Here is a 17,943-nt window from a genome sequence, read left to right on the forward strand (position 1 = left end):
GATCACAATTTTTTTGCCTAGAAATCTACAAGATTTCAGATAAGTTCTACTTTGGCACCTCCAGATTGATGCAAGAAACTTGTTGTGTATTTAGTTTATGAGCAAAATGCTTAATAAGCAAGAAATATGTTGTAGCTTCTGTGTAGCTGGGGCATGGCACATGAAAAATACAGGGTGTGAGAAAAGTGAGGCAAACATCTCCCTTCCTCATGCACCCTGCTCTTTCTTGCTCTTACTCTTCTTTAGAATGCAAGCATCATCATCAATCTTTATTTACCCTCGGATTGTAGAGTAGCTTAATGAAGCTAATGTCTCCGAGCATTTTTCCCACCCAACCATGATAATATACACACAAACACCAGACCACAACACCGGGAACTACGTCCCCTACTCTTTGCGAACAGTGAGTGGGTTCTTTAACGTCCCACAGAGTTATTTACAAACAAGGTTTGCACAATACTTGACTGCATACAATTTCTTTTTAAAAGAGACTAATCGTGGACTAACTCAAGGGAAACATTTGTGGTTGTGAACAAAGAAATCAGTTGAGCAACATTATCTCGTGTTTAGGCCACTTGGGTTTTAAACAAAAGTAATAACTCCAGGCATTTCTTGTTTGTTCGGCAGCATTTTGCTCAAAAACTAACTATGCCAGCAAGTTTCTTACAGGATAACCAGTCTCTCTTCCAAAATAGAATTTAGCTGATGCAATTTTGTATTCATGGCAAAAATAACAGGATTGTCTTGAAATATACTTCTGTCAGTGCATGGGAAGGATTACAACCAAGCTGTGTTATCAGGCCCTGGTTCAATTTGGGCTGTCAGAGTACAGAAAGGGGCTACATGCATTTTTAGGGCAACTTTTAAAATACGTGTAGAACCAATTTTAACAAGTATGGAACGAGTCATGGAGCTAATTTTTAAACAGTTGACGAGAATTTGTTTGTTCTGCTTTAATTCTTCCATAACAATTAATAGCCTCCCTCACAAAATGCTCTCTTCGCACATCACGCAACCTTTGCTCCCCAACGAACCAAGGAAAGATTGCGTGAAGAGCCAGAAGAGGGTCTGCGAGGGAAGCTAACTTAACAAATTTGGTCTAAAAATGCACATACCCTTTATACACTCAGCCCTTCAATAAGTTTACAGTATTAAAGTATTGCCAATGAACTGAGAATAATGTATTCAAATAATAAATATTTTATTTCCAGAGTGACTAACAAAAAATTTTGCCTCGCAAAATGAACAGCATCAATGTTCACTTTTTCAATAACCAAACAAACTGTTCTTGTCAAACAAAATCAGGATTCCTGTTGATATAGTGTCTGAGAAAGATACGGCTTGTATTTTGTCCCTTTGACCTGATCATGTGCTTCTTGACTGACACTCATTTTGCAAATCTTGTTTATCACACTGTTGTTTACAGCTGTTAGAAGAGGCTTGGATGTCCATGTAGCTTCTTTTGCTTATCTTGACCTCCTCGGGATAAGTTTGTTGATGAATCTCATAGTTGACACCTGTAATCCTGTCCATAACAACTGGAAATTCCTCTGATACCATGCTCTGTGAACAAACAAAAATTAAACCAGTGATTATCTTCATGTTTACTTATTTCCTTCAACTGAAACTTGCTTGATTTTTGTAACTGATGGGCCTTTTAAAAGAAAAATGTAATCTACAGAACATCTCATTTTTTTCCCAAAGCCACAAGTTAAAAGAAAAACGACAACAGTTGATTTTCAAAGACAAGTTTCAACAGGTCTTCTGTCATCTTCAATATTATAAAGTACAAAGTTGCTTTAAAATTGAAGATGACAGAAGAGCTGTTGAAACATGTCTTTGAAGATCAAAACTGTTGTCCTTTTTTTCTTAAACTAAAAATTTGCCTGCTGTTATCCAGACCTTTTCAAGTTAAAAACTGAGCAAAAACCGGTCACTTTCTTGAACAAATGAAAATTTCCAATAATTTTAAACCAAAAGAGATGGTCCCACATCATTGCTTCTGTTATTCTCGTTTGAAATTTTGGATTGCAATTCACAGAATTGTTCACTTGATCAAAATAGCTGAAAGAGAAGCTTATTACACAGCAGGACTGTTATTGGCAGCTGGCTGTTATGGCCTGCTAATACAGTGAAGATAGCTGGCTTCTCAGAGTTTGAAAATGACTAAAACTTACAGTACAAAAATGGTAGAGTTTGTTGAGGATGATGCCTACTAATTCCAAGGTATTTTTTGTGCGGCTTATGAATATGCAGGAAAAGAAGATCTTAGCAAGTGTTATTGAAATCTGAAAAGAAAATTGGGGGTAATCACGCAGTTTTCAAAGAAAATTATTAATCAACAATATTTGTAACAAGATGCACGTAATGGCATTTTCATGGGATGCTTAAAGGGGCAGTATCATGGGAGATACACGCGCCAATAATAGATTTTCATTGGGCCGCTTTTGTTGAAGACAATCAGAACAATACATCCCTTCTAGGAGAGGACAGTGCATAATGAATAAATTAATGTGCAGATTTGTGACTACGACCGAAGAAAAAAAACCAGATACCCGACATAAACCTAGCCACCAAAAGTGCTAAGGTCTATTTCATACAGGTATGTTGAATATAATTTGGCCAAATTTAATTCGAATTGACTTCGTCTGAAAGACAACGATAATAGAGATTTGATTTAGACAAAGAATTATATTTAATCAACTTGAATATTATATTAGGATATATATACATGTTGATGTGTGCAAAACCTGTCGTTTGTTTTATCAATGGCAACCATACATGTAAGCGATTTGAGAGCTAGCATTTCTATGGCTTACCCTTCGTTGGAGCGAATCCCAAACTTTGAATCATCAAAGTGTGATGATTTTTTATTACCAATAGTTCTGATTTTGCTTGCTATTTATCAATAATTTTGGAATAATTTCCCTCAGAAGTTTTTATCTATTTCAACAGTGGAAATACCACAAACCACAAAAAATAATTGATAACAAACCTCATAATATATTATGCTCACCTTAGGTACTGTGAGTGAACATGGTAGTGACCATCTAGGAAATCTTTGTAAAATCTGGACAAATCATCTGCAAAATCCTTATCTAAAATTAATGAAAAAAATTACACAAAATCATTAGATTAACGACTTTGACGGACACATCTGTTGAAAAAACTTCCAACTAGAGAAAGTGGCAAATTGTTCAAATTATTAGATTTAACTGCAAGGATGTAACAACGAAGAGGCTAGGCTCATCTTGTTTACACAGTCTTTGTGAAGGGTGCAGAGATGACAGCTGCATTCAATTAAACTCACTTGTTTCAGTTTCTGTGTCTCTAGATCGCAATTTAAGGAATGCTTTTTTTGACTGAAAACAAAAGTAAAAGATAAATTGAGGAAAACTGAGATAAGAAAGGTTCAAAATAATGTTTTCTGAAAGGACAGATGTCACAAAACAAGACTTTACCTTGCTGAATTTTTCATTTTGTTTTTCCCAGAACACTTGGTGCCAAGTGTTTAATTCCTGTTGTTGCTCTCTGAATCTTTTCTCCTGAAACATTATGATAAATACAGTAATTAAAAACTGGAACACATGGTATGATGCAATTCCAGGATTTGATTGGCTTAGCGGCCATGGTATATGAGCCATTATATTGTGTCCGAGAAATAGAGACCAAATTGTCTTCTTGTCGTTCTTGTAAAGTGAAAACAACAAGATCTAGCAATAATTCTTGATTCTTTTAAATAAACAATTATTCTACTCGTGCTTGTTGGATATGAGATGATTATAGCCATGGATATGAGATGATGACAGATAATGATAGCCAAAGAGGCACGTGGCACAGAGTTGGCTATCTACATGTATCATCTCATATCTAATGCACGCTTATGAAATAATAATATTGCAGGCTACTGGCTAATTCCACCATCTCAAAGAGATCTTATCACTGGCTGGAATTTCAACAGAACACAAAATAGTACTTGAGGCTAATTTAAAGGTACACAGTCCACAAGAGCCAGAAGGGTTTATTAATGAGCCTGCTGAGGTTTTTCTTAGCTACATCCCTGATAATATTGTTAAATACAAATAATTTAATTAAATACAGGGCAAGCCCCATATAAAAATATATTTAATTTCTCATCATTCAACCAAACCAGTCTGTATTATTTTGAAAAAAGTAAACAGACAGCCAGCCAGAAGTACAGATTTATACTTCTAAGGCTTTCATGCTACATGTATAAGAAGCCTGATTAGCCTGTGGCTGGCAGATTATTTATAGGTGGACTGAGGATAATTTTCCTCCTTATGACTCACTACATACAGTCAATGTGAAAAATCATTTCTGGACTGAATTGAAGATATCAGCACACATTGGCGAATACATGTACATCAGACGAAGGTAATGATAAGCTCAGAAATAACAAGTAAGTTATTCCAGAAGTAAGGAGAGTTTCTTACTGTTGTATTTTCATCCTTTGATTTTGCATAGATTATTTTCCTGATATTTGATCTGAAGTCTCGTGGCCCAACTAAGTTACCCTTGCTATGAGGTGGGAAGACAGCATCTGCAGGATTTCTGACAGCCTACGAGCAGGTGAAGCTTATTACATCAGTAATTTATTATTTTGCGATAAATAAATATATGGGTGAAATACAAAAGTGAGGTGACTACCATTCCACTAGAGACCTTGCCCAAAAACTCCATTGGTAATTAATTTTCAAAATACTCTACTTCAGGATCTGCATGTGGTGTTGGCCCATTTTTGATCCCTCCCCCTACTGCCTGCCATTACAGCATACTACCCTTAGGCATGATAATAATTATTATAATAATAATAATAATAATAATAATAATAATAATAATAATAATAATAATATTCTGCTGCTTTGAAGGTACTTTTCTACGAGATGCTGCTAGCGCCTGACCTGGGACTCATAGATGACCGTGTAATTTTCTTTTTAAGGTTACCCGATACCTTCAGAGGTGTCTCGCGTTTAAGCGATGTAGCGCGCCCAGTTTAAACTGTAGATACCTAAACCCCTATATCAAATTAAAGCTTATAGAGTTGACTATCAAACCATACCAAGAATTTTGAAATAAAATAAATTGTTGAATTTTTCACGACCTCTAATTGCAATTATTAAAAATTGGATCATTGTATAATGCAATTCCAGGGTTTTGATTGGCTGAGAGGCCATGGTATATGAGCTGTTATACCATGCCCGAGAAGTAGCGACCATAAATTGTTTTCTGGCTGCTCTTGAAAACGAAATCAGCAAGGCCTACCAATATTACTTGATTGTTTTTAATAAAACAATTATTCCACACGCGCTTGTTGGATATGAGATGACTATAGCCAAATCGGCGCTACGCGCCTCGTTGGCTATCTATCATCTCATATCCAACGCGCGCTCGTGGAATAATTGTTAAGCGTCCAAATTACTTTTTTAAAGCTACAAGTCAAAGTGAATTTTGTTTTTTGCTAATTTAATTTGCTCCTCAGTTTCTGGACCCAAAGCGCTAAAAAAAGGTGTCTGCGTTTTGCCATATTCAATCGCAGTGAAAAGTTATAGAGCATTTTCGAAATAGGATGAAAAAAATGTGAAGTGATTGTACAAAAATCGCTCTCGGAGAAAAAATATTTTGAAAGAAAAAATTCGCAGACACGTTTTTGTTGTTTATACAGTGCAGGCCAGAATTAAGCGAACTACGCAGACGCGTTTTATACGCAGCAAAAACGCGTATGCTCGTATTTTTAGACGCGTCTAAATGTGCGCGTTTTTGCCATTGTTATTCTTCATCGTAAGTTCTCTTTGTGTGGTAGTGTCAAATAAAACAGAGGAATTCAACGGGTTAACAACAAACACAAAATTAGCATTTTATGAAATCCACCAGCGACAGCTATCATATTTCGAATCCTGTCCGCTTCGTTAATCTGCGTAAATACTGGGGACTTTAAAAACAACTCCTAGCCGATATTGAATATCCAGCGTATGTTATAGAAAAGATAAATCTAAGCTAATTAGTCGAACACTACTTGTTCGAAATCAACGCGCTCTGTGCGCGAACTCGTGAATGGAATAGGCGAGTGTTTCGAGTTATGCCTACAGTTATTTTAAAAATTACACGCACATTGTGACTCGAAAGAGAGCGTTTCGAGGTTTCATCGAAGGGGTGAAAATGACACAAGTTGGGTTATAATTGGAAAGGCACTGTGGCTCCCGTGTTGATTGAATAAAAAAGCATCCAGTTTTCCTTCCAAGAACCTCCGTACATCGTGTTGTTGTCGAATGAAAGTTGATACATGTGCAGGAATTTGGTTGCCTAGCACGTGACTGAAATCTTCCCGATGTTATCAGCGTGGCAATTTCGTTGTACGTCGAAACGACGGCTTCTATCAGATCAGCCGTGTTTTATAACATTAGAAGAAGCTTTCAATCTCGCAAAAGTTGCGTTTATGGCTTTATCCAAGTGAACGTAAATATAGGAATGCATCAAGCGTTGCGGTACTCAGTAGACTCTTAGTGTCTCACGTTTAGGTTTGTTCCGGGTAATCGATCTTATCGCTCACACTAGACCCGAATGAAATTTTGCAAAATTGAAGTTTCCTATTTTACCCTAAGCCTTTAACCAACGGAATTGCCTTGGATCTTTAAAGTCAACTGAACGATTACATTTTGCGGCCGGAGATAGTGAATGCTTGAGGTAGAATGAGGGAAAGTTCACGGTAAGTCAGCAAATCTGAACCGAAGCGCGCAAGAGGAGCGAATTAAGTCTGTTGAAAATCATTTGGTGGATTGACTGATTTTATTCCGGGTCGTAATTTATTTGTTTATTCTATATGATTTACCCACAAATACGGTATAATCCTCGAACTACCCGAATCATCATTGCGGCAAGGAATAAATAAGAATAGAGTTAAATCCTTTCACGGTCTCCGTACGCAGAGCTCGCCGGTTTCGCAAAGTACAGATCTTTAAATTCTGCAGTTCCGGCGTTTTATTCCCCTCTTACTTGTCACACACAGAAGTCTGACTGTTGCAGTCTTGATATCTTCAATTCTCATTTTTATTCTACAGATTTTATTCATCATTTCATTTCGTTTCGCAAAATACAGCAAACCGCGCGGCAATTTTTTTTACATGTATTTCTTCCATGCGCTCAACAACATGGAGTTGTTCTTGCGCTGAGCCGGTTCTACAAGAAAGTCGACAAGTGTAGTCATACTTTGTCAAACCCTTCTGAAAGGCTTTTCCCAGGCGATTCAAAAGAACAATGAAAGGTCAACAATACGAAAACAATGAGCTAGCTCATACATACTAATGCGTCTGACTAGACGCGCATCTGCAGATTTTTAGACGCGTATACGCGTCCGCAGCAGACGCGTATAACGCGTATGTTTTGGTTCGCTTAATTCTGGCCTGCACTGTATGTTAAACTAGCTACTGTCCAAATTTGAAGGTAAACGAACAAATTCCTTTTGAGTTTTAGCTCTTTGAAGTGGCTCCTCCAAGTGAAAAAAATTTATTCGAGAAAACAGCGCTAAAAATTCGGCAATTCATTTTATTTCAAAATTCTTAGTTTAGTTGGATAGCCAGCTCTATAAGCTTTAATTTGATATAGGGTTCAGGTATCTACAGTTTAAACCGGACGCGCTACATCGCTTGGACGCGAGACACCTCTGAAGACACCTCCGAAGGTACCTGGTAACCTTAAGTTGACGTTTAAAAAGGTTAACTGTGACAGCTTTTCCTGGCAGAAATGGGAATTGAGCTCCATACTATGTGGTGCAGCCATACTGAATGATATTGATTCTACAATAGCGCAGTACGTGTTGCATAAGACTTATGTATCAGTCAATTCCAAGCGCGATCATCCCCCCCCCCCGGGCAACCCCCGGGCATTTGACCCCTGTTCGGCTCCACATAGTGGGGCATTTGACGCGAATAGAAACCCGACCCATCGGGCATTTGACCCGTCGAAAAAATGCTGGTCAGCGGTCGCATAAATTGTCGGAATTCTTTATTCACAGCCAGAATTTACGCGTATATTTTGCGTCAAACAGTTTTTAATGTAGTAAGCCATTTAATACTACCATAGAGAAGCGTTCCAACAAATATATCTGAGATTGTTTTTGGCATGGCGGGGTTACATATTGCCCTTCGCTTCTCATTTTCATTGGTTTGTCCAAGTTCCCTCAAGCTTCGTTCTCCCTTTGCTCGGCGTTCGAAGCTTGACTTGTTGGCATGTCTAGGTTTCATAACATAGTGTTTTTTATCATTGTTCTTGTTATCACACGTATTAGCAAACTTCATGTACATTTAATATAAAAGAAAAGCGAGTATCGGTACATATATCGTTAAACTCTCTGTTAGTTGAGTTTCATATGTGATGTTATGCATTATCTTTAATAATAAATTGTTTTAAATTTATTAATGTATGAATTTCGTTGATTTTTATATAAACAGAGCTAGCGAATACAAAAAAAAAACAACAACACGATGACTTTTCAGCCCCAACCAGTGGGGCATTTGACCTAGAAATCGGCCCATATAGAGGGGAATTTGATCAGGCATTTTTAAAAAAGTCAAATGCCCGGGGGTTTGCCCGGGGGGGGATGATCGCTTTTGGAATTGACCCAGACATTATAAATATGTTGCATAAGATTTTCAAAACGTCAGCTCTCGGATCGATCTCTTTACGGTGGCATGTATCATGGAAACTTCTAGTGCTTTTGTTAATGGGCTTAACTCTGCAATGATACAAGCTCACATGTCATGAGGAACTGCTAAGTTCTTATCTAAACCAGCCTGTAGCTGTTTATAAAGTATTAATTTTAAGCTTTACGTATTCCAAATCTTACCTTGTCAGTACTGATTTCTCGACTATCGCTCTCCCATCTTTTATTTAAAATAGAAGAAGGATGCAAAAAATACCTTCTCACACTCAACCGTATCGAAGCGTTGTTTCTACAGATTGATTTCATGCAGGTTTTTCAAACTTTTACGAGAAGTATGAACCTCTTCTATAAAGTTGTGACAAGATGGCGGCTACAACAAGGCTTGGCTACAAAGCGTACAGATAGCCGCTGGCGACAAACCGTGGGCACAATCCCGTTCAAAATGGCGGAAAAGGGAGAGCAAGTCGGTGAGAGGCAGTTACAACTTTATAGCTTACTTCTATTACATATTCACGTGTGATATTTTTACTGACTTGATGTTTTGTCTTGTAAAAGAAAAGAGCAAAATTTGTGACGAAAGAAATCAGGATGTGAGAGAAACTTCACGAAGTCGAGGTATGAGGTGATTTAGATGTTGGTTGAGGACATGAGAAGCTTGGTACGGGCCGGGGATTTTGCGAGCTCACATCTGCGAGCTGCGAGCTGCGAGCTGCGAGAAAAAAAATTAGATAAATAATAATAAGCAAATAGCTCTTACTGAGGCTGAAGTGTCGTCTATTTATTAAAAGCACCAGGCAGTCTCCCGGAAAAGTATCGCGGAAACCTAATTGGAAGCAAACCACGGCCTACGTGGCAACCAGCAGGGAAGGATGCACATTGTCTGTCATGCTTTAAAGCAATTTCCGAAGGTGAGCTTCATAGCGAGGCAACAGCTCTTTGGAAACCGAGAGATAGAGACCAACCAATTTTAAAAACAGAAATTTCCGATTTTGCATCAATAAAGATAGTGTTCGTCAAAAACCACTACGAAGTCAATATTTGACACCATGGAATGGTGAAGAACTGACATTGCCATGGACCGTTAAACTTTCCGATGAAGATGTCGAGCACATCCGCAAAGCAGGATTTACAATGAAAGTTAACATTAAAAATGTCCAACAAGACAATACGAAGGAAACTACGACGTGACAGTTAACACGATGGTTCAATTTATTGTTATTTGAATGTAAAAATTTTTGAGCAATGGTAGCATCCCTCCCAGACGGTTTCCATTTCGTCACGCAATCTTTCCCTCCAAGAAGCGGGATTGCATGACGGGCCAAACGAGACTCCCGTCGCATGTTACTCACACTTCGCGCTCTCCTCGTGAGTATTTCGAGGATGATACATCAATTCGCGTAAATTTTATTTTCTTGATTTTTAATTTTTTTAATTTTTTTTTAATTTTTTAAATTTATTTATCTTTTGTTCGCAGCTAGCAGCTCGCATTATTTCAGCTCGCGTGTTCCCCACATCCAGCTTGGTAAATGAAGAAATACTGCCCCAGCGTTACAAGTCTCTGCGCAAATCCTTTAAGTATCCGAAACTAAAAAATGTATTGCCTACTTGGAACCGCTTTAATTCTCTTGTACACACTGCACTTACAATTTTGTTATCCATGCAAAAGGGATTGACAATAATAGGTTGATTGAGAAAATCTTTATATTGTTCCCAACCACCAACATGGCCGCCATGATGTCACGTGCAGTCAACCTATTGGCAATGATTGCAAGCCACTGATCAATGGATTATATGTGGATAAAGAAACTACCTGCTCTTGAGAATTGTATCACCTCAATAAAATCTTAAAATCCACCATGTGATGCGTTAAATAGTTTGTGTTTTGTCCCCAATTGATCCGATTTCTTTATCATTATTTCACAGCAAAAAAGAAGAACAAGAGAAAACACAACAGCCAATCAAGAAGCAATTCTTCATCGTCTGGCTCCTCAAGTAGAAGCAGGTCACCTGCTAGAGGTATTTCAAAGATGAGAATGCCACAGTGTTGGGGGATGTACTGTGGCAATACATGTGATAAATAAAAACAGCCAGCAAGCCTGAAATCCATCCTGCAGATTATGGTAGATCTCAGTGAGATCTCACGTTTGCAGAGGTGTTTTTGAAAGAAATAAAAAGAGGCATTTTCTGTAAACTTTTTGTGTGTGCACTTGCCATGCTCTGCAGACTGGTCTGAAAAATAACATTAAAAAAATACCTCTTCAACCAAGTTTGAGGTCCATACTCAAGTTACAGACCAAGTTTTTTCCTGTTGATTTATGACCCAAGCGTGAAGTGAGCAGGCAATAATCAACAGAAAAAAAATGAGGATCCGTAAAGCCGCCGTTACACGTTGAAACTTTTAGCTGAAACTTGTGTGCAACGGCGCTGCGAAATAGGTTTCAGCAGGCGTTGTGCCGTGTAACATGGTCAGTTTTGTGAAACTTTTTCGAACTTCCGTTGCAAGACAAGTTTCACGAAAAGTAGACCCGCTTTCTACTTCTGCAACGGCTCGCAACGGTCGCAGTGGTGGAAAAATAAGAGTTTCACCATGTAACACCACTTCCTGAAACTGGTCTCGTTTGCCGTTGCACACAAGTTTCAGCTAAAAGTTTCAACTTGTAACGGCGGCTTAACTTACAGTATGGACCAGGAAAATGAGGTTAATAAGATGTTTGTTGTATCTCTGAGGTTAATCGGGTGTGCGGGAAGGGAAACTAGTTCAAATTTAGCAGGCCATACAGTGAAATATGGCCCATTGAATTGATCAATCACACTGCGTGTACTAACAGATATAACAAATAGTGATTAAAGGCTGTAAGAATAAAACTCAGATACAGGGGTATCAATAAGTTTTAGAGCAGATGGCAAAAACTGTAAAGTAGGCAGTTAAAAGCCGTTCCAATTGTTACTAGAATGCTATCAGTTTCAGAGAAAGCAGGTGGCAAATTGAGTTGAAAACATTTTAACGTAGCTGGTGATTTGTGCCAGTTACCAGCTCTTGGTAAACCTTCTGATTTGCAGAAAGAAACACCTTAACAAAGATCTCTGTAGTAAAACATTCCAAGCATATGACCTCAAAAAAGAAACATTAGGACAGTTTATATGATAGAAACAATGTGGCTTAAACAGGGTGCGGCTTAGATAAAATGTGAACTTACCATAAAATTGTGTCAAAAATGGCATTATTATTAGGTTAAATCTTAGGAAAAGCTACAAGTTAGCTAAATCTAGCCTTTGCATAAACAGCACATTTTCCATGTAACTCCCAACTTCCTCTCCTATCAATGGCCCTATTAAGAACATTAGGAATGAAAACAAACAGCATCAGATGTCATCTGACTTCTTGGACTAAGAGAAAGGGACCTGAAGATAACTGGTTCACTCAACAAAAATGAGCTCCAAAAGATTACCCTCCTTGTCTAGAGTGGTGCGCAAATTGAGGAAAGTCCTATCCACCAAATAAACATTTGTTTACCATAATTATGCCCATGGTTTGGTTGCAGCCTTTTTTCTGTTTACCAAGTTAAAGAATTCAGCTTGGTTGACAATACTGTTAGGAATTTTTCATGGACCATCATTATCTTTCCCAAAACATAAAAGAAGTTAAAGCTTTATTTCATGTGAGTGACGGGTTTCCACATTGCCTTTGCAGACAAGGCCAAGAAAAGAAGAAAGCATTCAAGCAGCAGTTCATCTAGTGAAGCTTATCAATCATCAAGCTCTTCAGGATCCAACTCCTCAGGTAAAAATCAAAATACTACTTTAACAAGAGGGTTCTTTGCTTTTTGAAAGGGTGGTCAAAAGCTTGCCGTATTTCATCATTATTTGTCACTCCAGGCAGTAAGTATTAATGCTGGAACTCATTTTATTGTGTAATTTGTTTCACCACTGCGAATTTTTTCCTTCGAAATATTTTTTCTCCGAGAGCAATTTTTGTACAATCACTTCACATTTTTTTAATCCTATTTCAAAAATGTTCTGTAACTTTTTACTGCAATTGAATATGGCAAAACGCAGACACGTTTTTTTAGCGCTTTGAGGAGGAAATTAAATTAGCAAAAAACAAAATTCGCTTTGACTTGTAGCTTTCAAAAGGTGATTAGGACGCTCGCATTTAGAGGTCATGGAAAATTTAACATTTTATTTAATATAAAAATTCTTGGTATAGTTTGACAGCCAGCTCTATAGGCTTTTATTTGATAGAGGTGTTTAGGTATCTACAGTTTAAACCGGTCGCACTACATGGCTTGGACGCTACACCTCTAAAGGTATATGGTAACCTTAAGAAGAGAACTTATCTTTCAACAGGGTAACAACAGTATGTGTATTAAACAGGTCATTGGTTTAACTGTGAATTAGGTATGACTGCTAAAGTTAAAGATAAGCAGGTTAGTTTCTAAAGAAACTGCAGTGCTACGTTGGTGAGGCGCAGAAACGAATGTTTGGTTTTAATTATCAACAGAGTTGATAAAGTAAGGTAGATTGGTCACTGTAAGGAGAGATTCGAGTGCTAACGTTTTCAGCATTAGTCCTTTGTCAGAGCAATTCAATTCACTAACGCTCGAAACATCAGCACTCAAATCTCTTTATGGTGGCCAATTTACCTTTAGTTATCGACTCTGTTGATAAACCAAACATTTGTTGCTAAACTTATACTCTGCAGTTTACTTGATATTACCCTTTACTAGAATGGCCGTTACACATCTTCTATACTCCTCAGTGCTTGTTTTGTTTACTGCTGTTTTTTTTTTTTTCTTTCCAGTGGACAAAAAGAAAAGAAAAAGGAGAAAGGTACAAACGTTGAATACACTTTAGCAGAGATCTAGGACAATATTCTGGGTGACCGGCTGATGAATGGTAAATTGAGACGGCGAGACCGTGAAGCTAGCAGTTTTTCTGCAAGCTTGAGACTTGCTCTCCTTTGCTAAGGCTCCAAGATGGCCTTGTGCCAAGGATGCATATTTTTAAAAGCATTGGCCACCCCTTGTGGTATTATCAAAATTTTAAAATCTAATCTAACTTGTCATACAAGAGGATAACAGGGTTAGTTTGTAAAGAAACTGTGGTTTTGCATTGGTGGGGAGTGGAAGAAAATACTTGAGTTGGTGTCATCAACAGAGTTGATAAGGAAATTTGACTGACATAAAGAGATTCAAGTGCTGATGTTTTAAGCATTAACCCTCCACTGATTAGAGTGAGTCAGAAGTACTTGGAATTCGCTCTGATGAACTGCCAACGCTCGAAACGACAGCACTCGAATCTCTTTACGATGGATGAATTACCTTATCGACTTAAATGATAAAACCAAACTTCCATTGTCCTACAAGACCTTTCTTAATAACATGCTCTCCAAAACAAACAGCCTACATTGAAATTAATAAAGTCTTCATAGAAATTTGCATTTTCATACAGTTCAGGACTGAATTGTTGCACTTTTCTTTTGTATTTCACCCAAAACTGCTTTCAATTTATTTGTCACTCTTCCTTCTTTTCAGGAAAAGAAAAGAAAAAAGAAGAAAAAGAAAAAGTCAGAGGAATCATCTGGTCCAGTTCAGCTATCAAAGGTTTGTCGATCATTAATGTTTATTGTATGTTTGGGCATTTATGCCTTAATTCATGGAAAGTTCTGCAATTTTACACCAACTCCTGAAATCTCTCATTACACTGAAAGACACTCAACATTCTCAAATTGTGAAATCGTTTATTTTGTTTGTTTTAAACCATTCAGTTGATTGTGTGTTTTTTTGGGTCTGAAAAATCTGCGCGTATTTTTTTATGTATTTTTTGTGGTCTAAAATGTCCAGTCTTGTATTTTTTTGGGTGCACAATATAAGGTCCATGTATTTTTTTGGGTGCAAAATATTAGGCTCCGTCGGACCCCTCCCTCCCCCCCCTCCGTCACGTTTATACCCGAGTAACCCACCTGGGCGGTCTTCCTACAACACTTCTGGCCCCAGTTGTTCAAAGAGCGGTTAACTTTATTCAGCGGATAAGTCGTTATCCAGCGGATAAAATGAATTGGTTGGAGGACATTTCATCCGCTGGATAGTGATTTATCCACTCAATAGAGTTATCCGCTCTTTGAAAAAAGTCTGATGTCCTGGAATATTAAAAACGTATGAACCCTGGTTATTTCAGGTGTTTGTGGATATTGATTCTTAGAAAAGGAGAGTGACCAATCAGCATGGATATATATGAAATTACCAGTGATCATGTTTGTGCACTGAGGATACATGTCTGAAAAGTGATGTACTAGAACTGTAGCACTAACGAATCACAACAAATGCAAAAACTTCACCCAATCAAGACTGGATTTTCTCGCACTTCCCCACGCGTGTAAATTAACTGCATGATCTGCAACTGCGATTGGTTTATGCGAGACTGCTGGTATTTTTCTTGGGGACGGTAAAGCGCGCGAACCACGCGAACGCGCGCAAAAATTGCCTCCCGCGTGTCGCGTCTCCTCGAGGGAGGCAATTTTTGCGCGCCCCTGCACTGCAGGCTAAGGTTTATGCCGTTGTTTGTTTTTGTTGCAATTGTTTTGTTTGTAGTGTTTTTGTGTTGCTGTAGTCGATCTTTCATGCAAAGCCGCTTTAATTTTTTTCAGTTCATGAAACACCAAAAACAGAAAGACGCTGCTCGAAGAAGCGCTGTGTCTGGAAAGAAAATAAAACTCAAAGTGAAAAAGTCCAGCAAAGACAAAGAGGTAAAAATTTTGAATCATTAAAAACAGTCAATGTATCCTTCCATTCTTTGTAGCAGTGTTACAGAAAACAGCAGAAGTGTATATAACATGTCTGCTTATAAAACCTCTGGTTTCGAGGGTAGGGTATCCCCGTAGCCAAATAGTGTGAAGAGTTAGCCGACGTTTCGTAGAATCGAAGTGCTTGCTTTGTCTTGACCCCACTAACTGCGCAAGCGTTCTGCTGGAAATACTGCAGATATTTTCCCTCTTCCTCTAAAAGCCTGTCACCACAAGTAAGCCTCACCCATCGCCATTGATTGCTCAATCACTGACAAATCCCTGGGACCTACTCGCAGTTGCAAACCAGCCTTCCATGTTTTTTGAATTGCATTCCTCAGAGGATTAAAAAACTGTGACTTAAGCAATATAAGTTTAAAACTGGCGAAACAACAAAATTAATGATGTTCTAATGTTTACAACTGTTTTGTTGTTTTCAGCGTGAAAAGAACCGTAAAGAATTGCTCAACTTCTTGAATCAAACTTTATAAAGGGCCTTCATTAATTAGCAAGAATCAGGTGAGCTCTGGTGACATCACGTCAGAGGTCGCCATTAGTGTTGACGTAAAACGCGAACCATTTGCACGGAGAAATGACTTCTTCAGTACGAGTCAACTAAACAGACTACCCGTGTTACTTTGATGAACTACGACGTGATTTGCGAGTAACTGACATGGGCTGCTTGTTTGAAGGAAAAACTGTCGTTAAAGCGTTTTTTGACAGTTACTTCTCGAGAACTTGCAACGGCACAATATTGATCGCGTCACTGAGAAGCGCGGGTCATCTGGGGCTAAACTATACGACATACAGTGAGAAGTGGTCTCTGCTCTTTGGTGTCAATTCAGCTTACAATTGTTAAGGCCAGGCCATTGTTGCGGAAACATTGTTTCTTGTTATGTTTCCGAGGGTGGCTAGCGAGAAGCAAACAAAATGTTTTGCTGCCCCGGTGGCTAAACGAGGAAACATTGTTTCGGAAAACAGAGGGTCACGCATGCGCATAATAATAAACTGACTTTGTTGCTAGGAAACATTTTAATGAGCTGCACTGGAAACTAGTCAACATTGCTTTCACGGTGGCTAAACTGGGAAACATACGTTTCGGAAGCAAAATTTGTGTCCGGGGGGCCGTTTCTCGAAAGCCCCGGTAACTTACCGGGCCCGATAAGTGTCTTTGGTGATAAATGTTTCGTAACAGAAGTCAATTTTTGTTACCTTTGAATACTAAATTTTAAAATCTTATAATTCTATGAAAACATTGGCCAAGTACCATATCTGTAATCGGTATGTAATCGACTGAAAGACATTTCAAAATATACTTATCGGGCCCGGTAAGTTACCGGGACTTTCGAGAAACGGGCCCCGGGTAGCAAAAATGTTTTTGACCTGAGGCAAAAACATTTTCTTGTTTCCGAACAGCAAAATTTGTTTCCGCAACATATGTTTCCTGCGCGGCTAAACTGGGAAACATTTGCCTCCGCAACAGTGTTTCCGCAACAATGTTTCCTAGTTTAGCCAGGCCTTTACAACCGTAAACAAACCAGCCTTTGACCTCTGCGTTCGTTGGCGATCACATGGAAACCAGCGCAGCCAATCACTGAACGCAAGCGTACGTATTTCCTCCCGCTTGGCACCAGTGGGCAATGACATGTTTTGCCGCTCTTTGCACCGATTGCATGTTTTCCCGCGCTTTGTACCGGTTGCATGTTTTCCCGCTCTTTGCACCGCTTGTATGTTTTCCCGCTTTTCACCGGTTGCATGTTTTCCCGCGCTTTTCACCGGTTACATGTTTCCGCGCGCTCCAGGTGTTGGCTTTGTGTTCTGAGTGGTTCATTTATGTTTGTTGTGATTGGAAAGATTAGACATGAAAGTTCTGCTTTATTTGTATACTCTCATGTTCTGTAATAAATTTTATTTCGATGAAAGCTTAAGAATGGCTAAGAGGACAGAATCTGCCTTGTTATAATCCTTAGTTCTAAACGCATTCAAACTCTTAGATTCTCCTACCATTTTGTACGAACGGGTTACTAAATTGAGAGAAATGTTCGGAAGTAGCTAAATATTAATGGTGTGTACATGAGACTGTATTAACCACCTTTAAAACTGGAAAGTTTTTGTATTTTACACTACCTTGTAAAAACACAGAAAATCTTGGTGTTCACTCGACAAACTCTGCAAATATTTCATGTAACCTAGAAAAAAAAAATACATATTTATTGTGCAAAAATAAAATTGTCTTCAAGTTTTATTGAGAGAGCATTAGTGTTTTGTTTATTTGTTAAGTCCTTCTTATTGTCTTAATACTCTCTTTTGTCGCTTTTATAATGGATCAGATGGATTTAAGTTGCTAAACGGTTTGTAAATCATTCTTCTATTTCACCCTTCCAAACTTGAAGATCTTTTCTTTCGCAAAGAAGATCAGACGATATTTGATTGTGGCTTTTACTTTACAAGTAAGCTTTAAGCACAGATAAATCCATTTCATGAC

The 17,943-nt window shown here is 38.3% G+C and overlaps 2 protein-coding genes across 3 annotated transcripts; one reads left to right on the plus strand and one right to left on the minus strand.

Annotated features, from left to right (window-relative positions):
* Window positions 1–1,184: 1,184 nt before the first annotated feature.
* On the minus strand, window positions 1,185–9,073 carry LOC146487804 (COA8 family protein CBG23705, mitochondrial-like). The gene is made up of 6 exons (XM_085127370.1): window positions 8,861–9,073; window positions 4,455–4,580; window positions 3,462–3,545; window positions 3,311–3,362; window positions 3,017–3,098; window positions 1,185–1,563 (listed from the first exon to the last, which is right to left on the minus strand). Exons 1-6 carry the CDS (start codon window positions 8,981–8,983, stop codon window positions 1,467–1,469), a joined length of 564 nt encoding a protein of 187 aa, XP_084983496.1. The 5' UTR covers window positions 8,984–9,073; the 3' UTR covers window positions 1,185–1,466.
* LOC146487805 (uncharacterized) lies at window positions 9,035–17,712 on the plus strand. 2 transcript variants are annotated; one of them, XM_085127357.1, is made up of 8 exons: window positions 9,035–9,154; window positions 9,240–9,292; window positions 10,601–10,693; window positions 12,369–12,458; window positions 13,479–13,507; window positions 14,212–14,280; window positions 15,324–15,422; window positions 15,899–17,712. In XM_085127357.1, the coding sequence occupies exons 1-8, from the start codon at window positions 9,120–9,122 to the stop codon at window positions 15,947–15,949; spliced, it is 519 nt and encodes a 172-aa protein (XP_084983483.1). In that variant the 5' UTR covers window positions 9,035–9,119; the 3' UTR covers window positions 15,950–17,712. The 2 variants fall into 2 exon arrangements, with proteins under 2 accessions (XP_084983483.1, XP_084983485.1); XM_085127359.1 differs by having other exon boundaries at window positions 9,091–9,144; window positions 9,233–9,292.
* Window positions 17,713–17,943: the final 231 nt, after the last annotated feature.

This window comes from Pavona decussata, unplaced genomic scaffold, assembly GCF_977016875.1.
Source record: "Pavona decussata unplaced genomic scaffold, jaPavDecu1.1 SCAFFOLD_13, whole genome shotgun sequence".
Classification (NCBI taxonomy): Eukaryota; Metazoa; Cnidaria; class Anthozoa; order Scleractinia; family Agariciidae; genus Pavona; species Pavona decussata.

Coding starts and splice junctions, on each gene's coding strand:
- LOC146487804 (XM_085127370.1), bottom strand. CDS start 8,983: ATGAAATCAATCTGTAGAAACAACGCTTCGATACGGTTGAGTGTGAGA. Junction 3,546..4,454: donor CAAAGGATGAAAATACAACA/GTAAGAAACTCT, acceptor ATAATGTTTCAG/GAGAAAAGATTCAGAGAGCA. Junction 3,363..3,461: donor AAAATGAAAAATTCAGCAAG/GTAAAGTCTTGT, acceptor TTTTGTTTTCAG/TCAAAAAAAGCATTCCTTAA.
- LOC146487805 (XM_085127357.1), top strand. CDS start 9,120: ATGGCGGAAAAGGGAGAGCAAGTCGGTGAGAGGCA. Junction 10,694..12,368: donor AAGCAGGTCACCTGCTAGAG/GTATTTCAAAGA, acceptor TTGCCTTTGCAG/ACAAGGCCAAGAAAAGAAGA. Junction 12,459..13,478: donor TTCAGGATCCAACTCCTCAG/GTAAAAATCAAA, acceptor TTTTCTTTCCAG/TGGACAAAAAGAAAAGAAAA.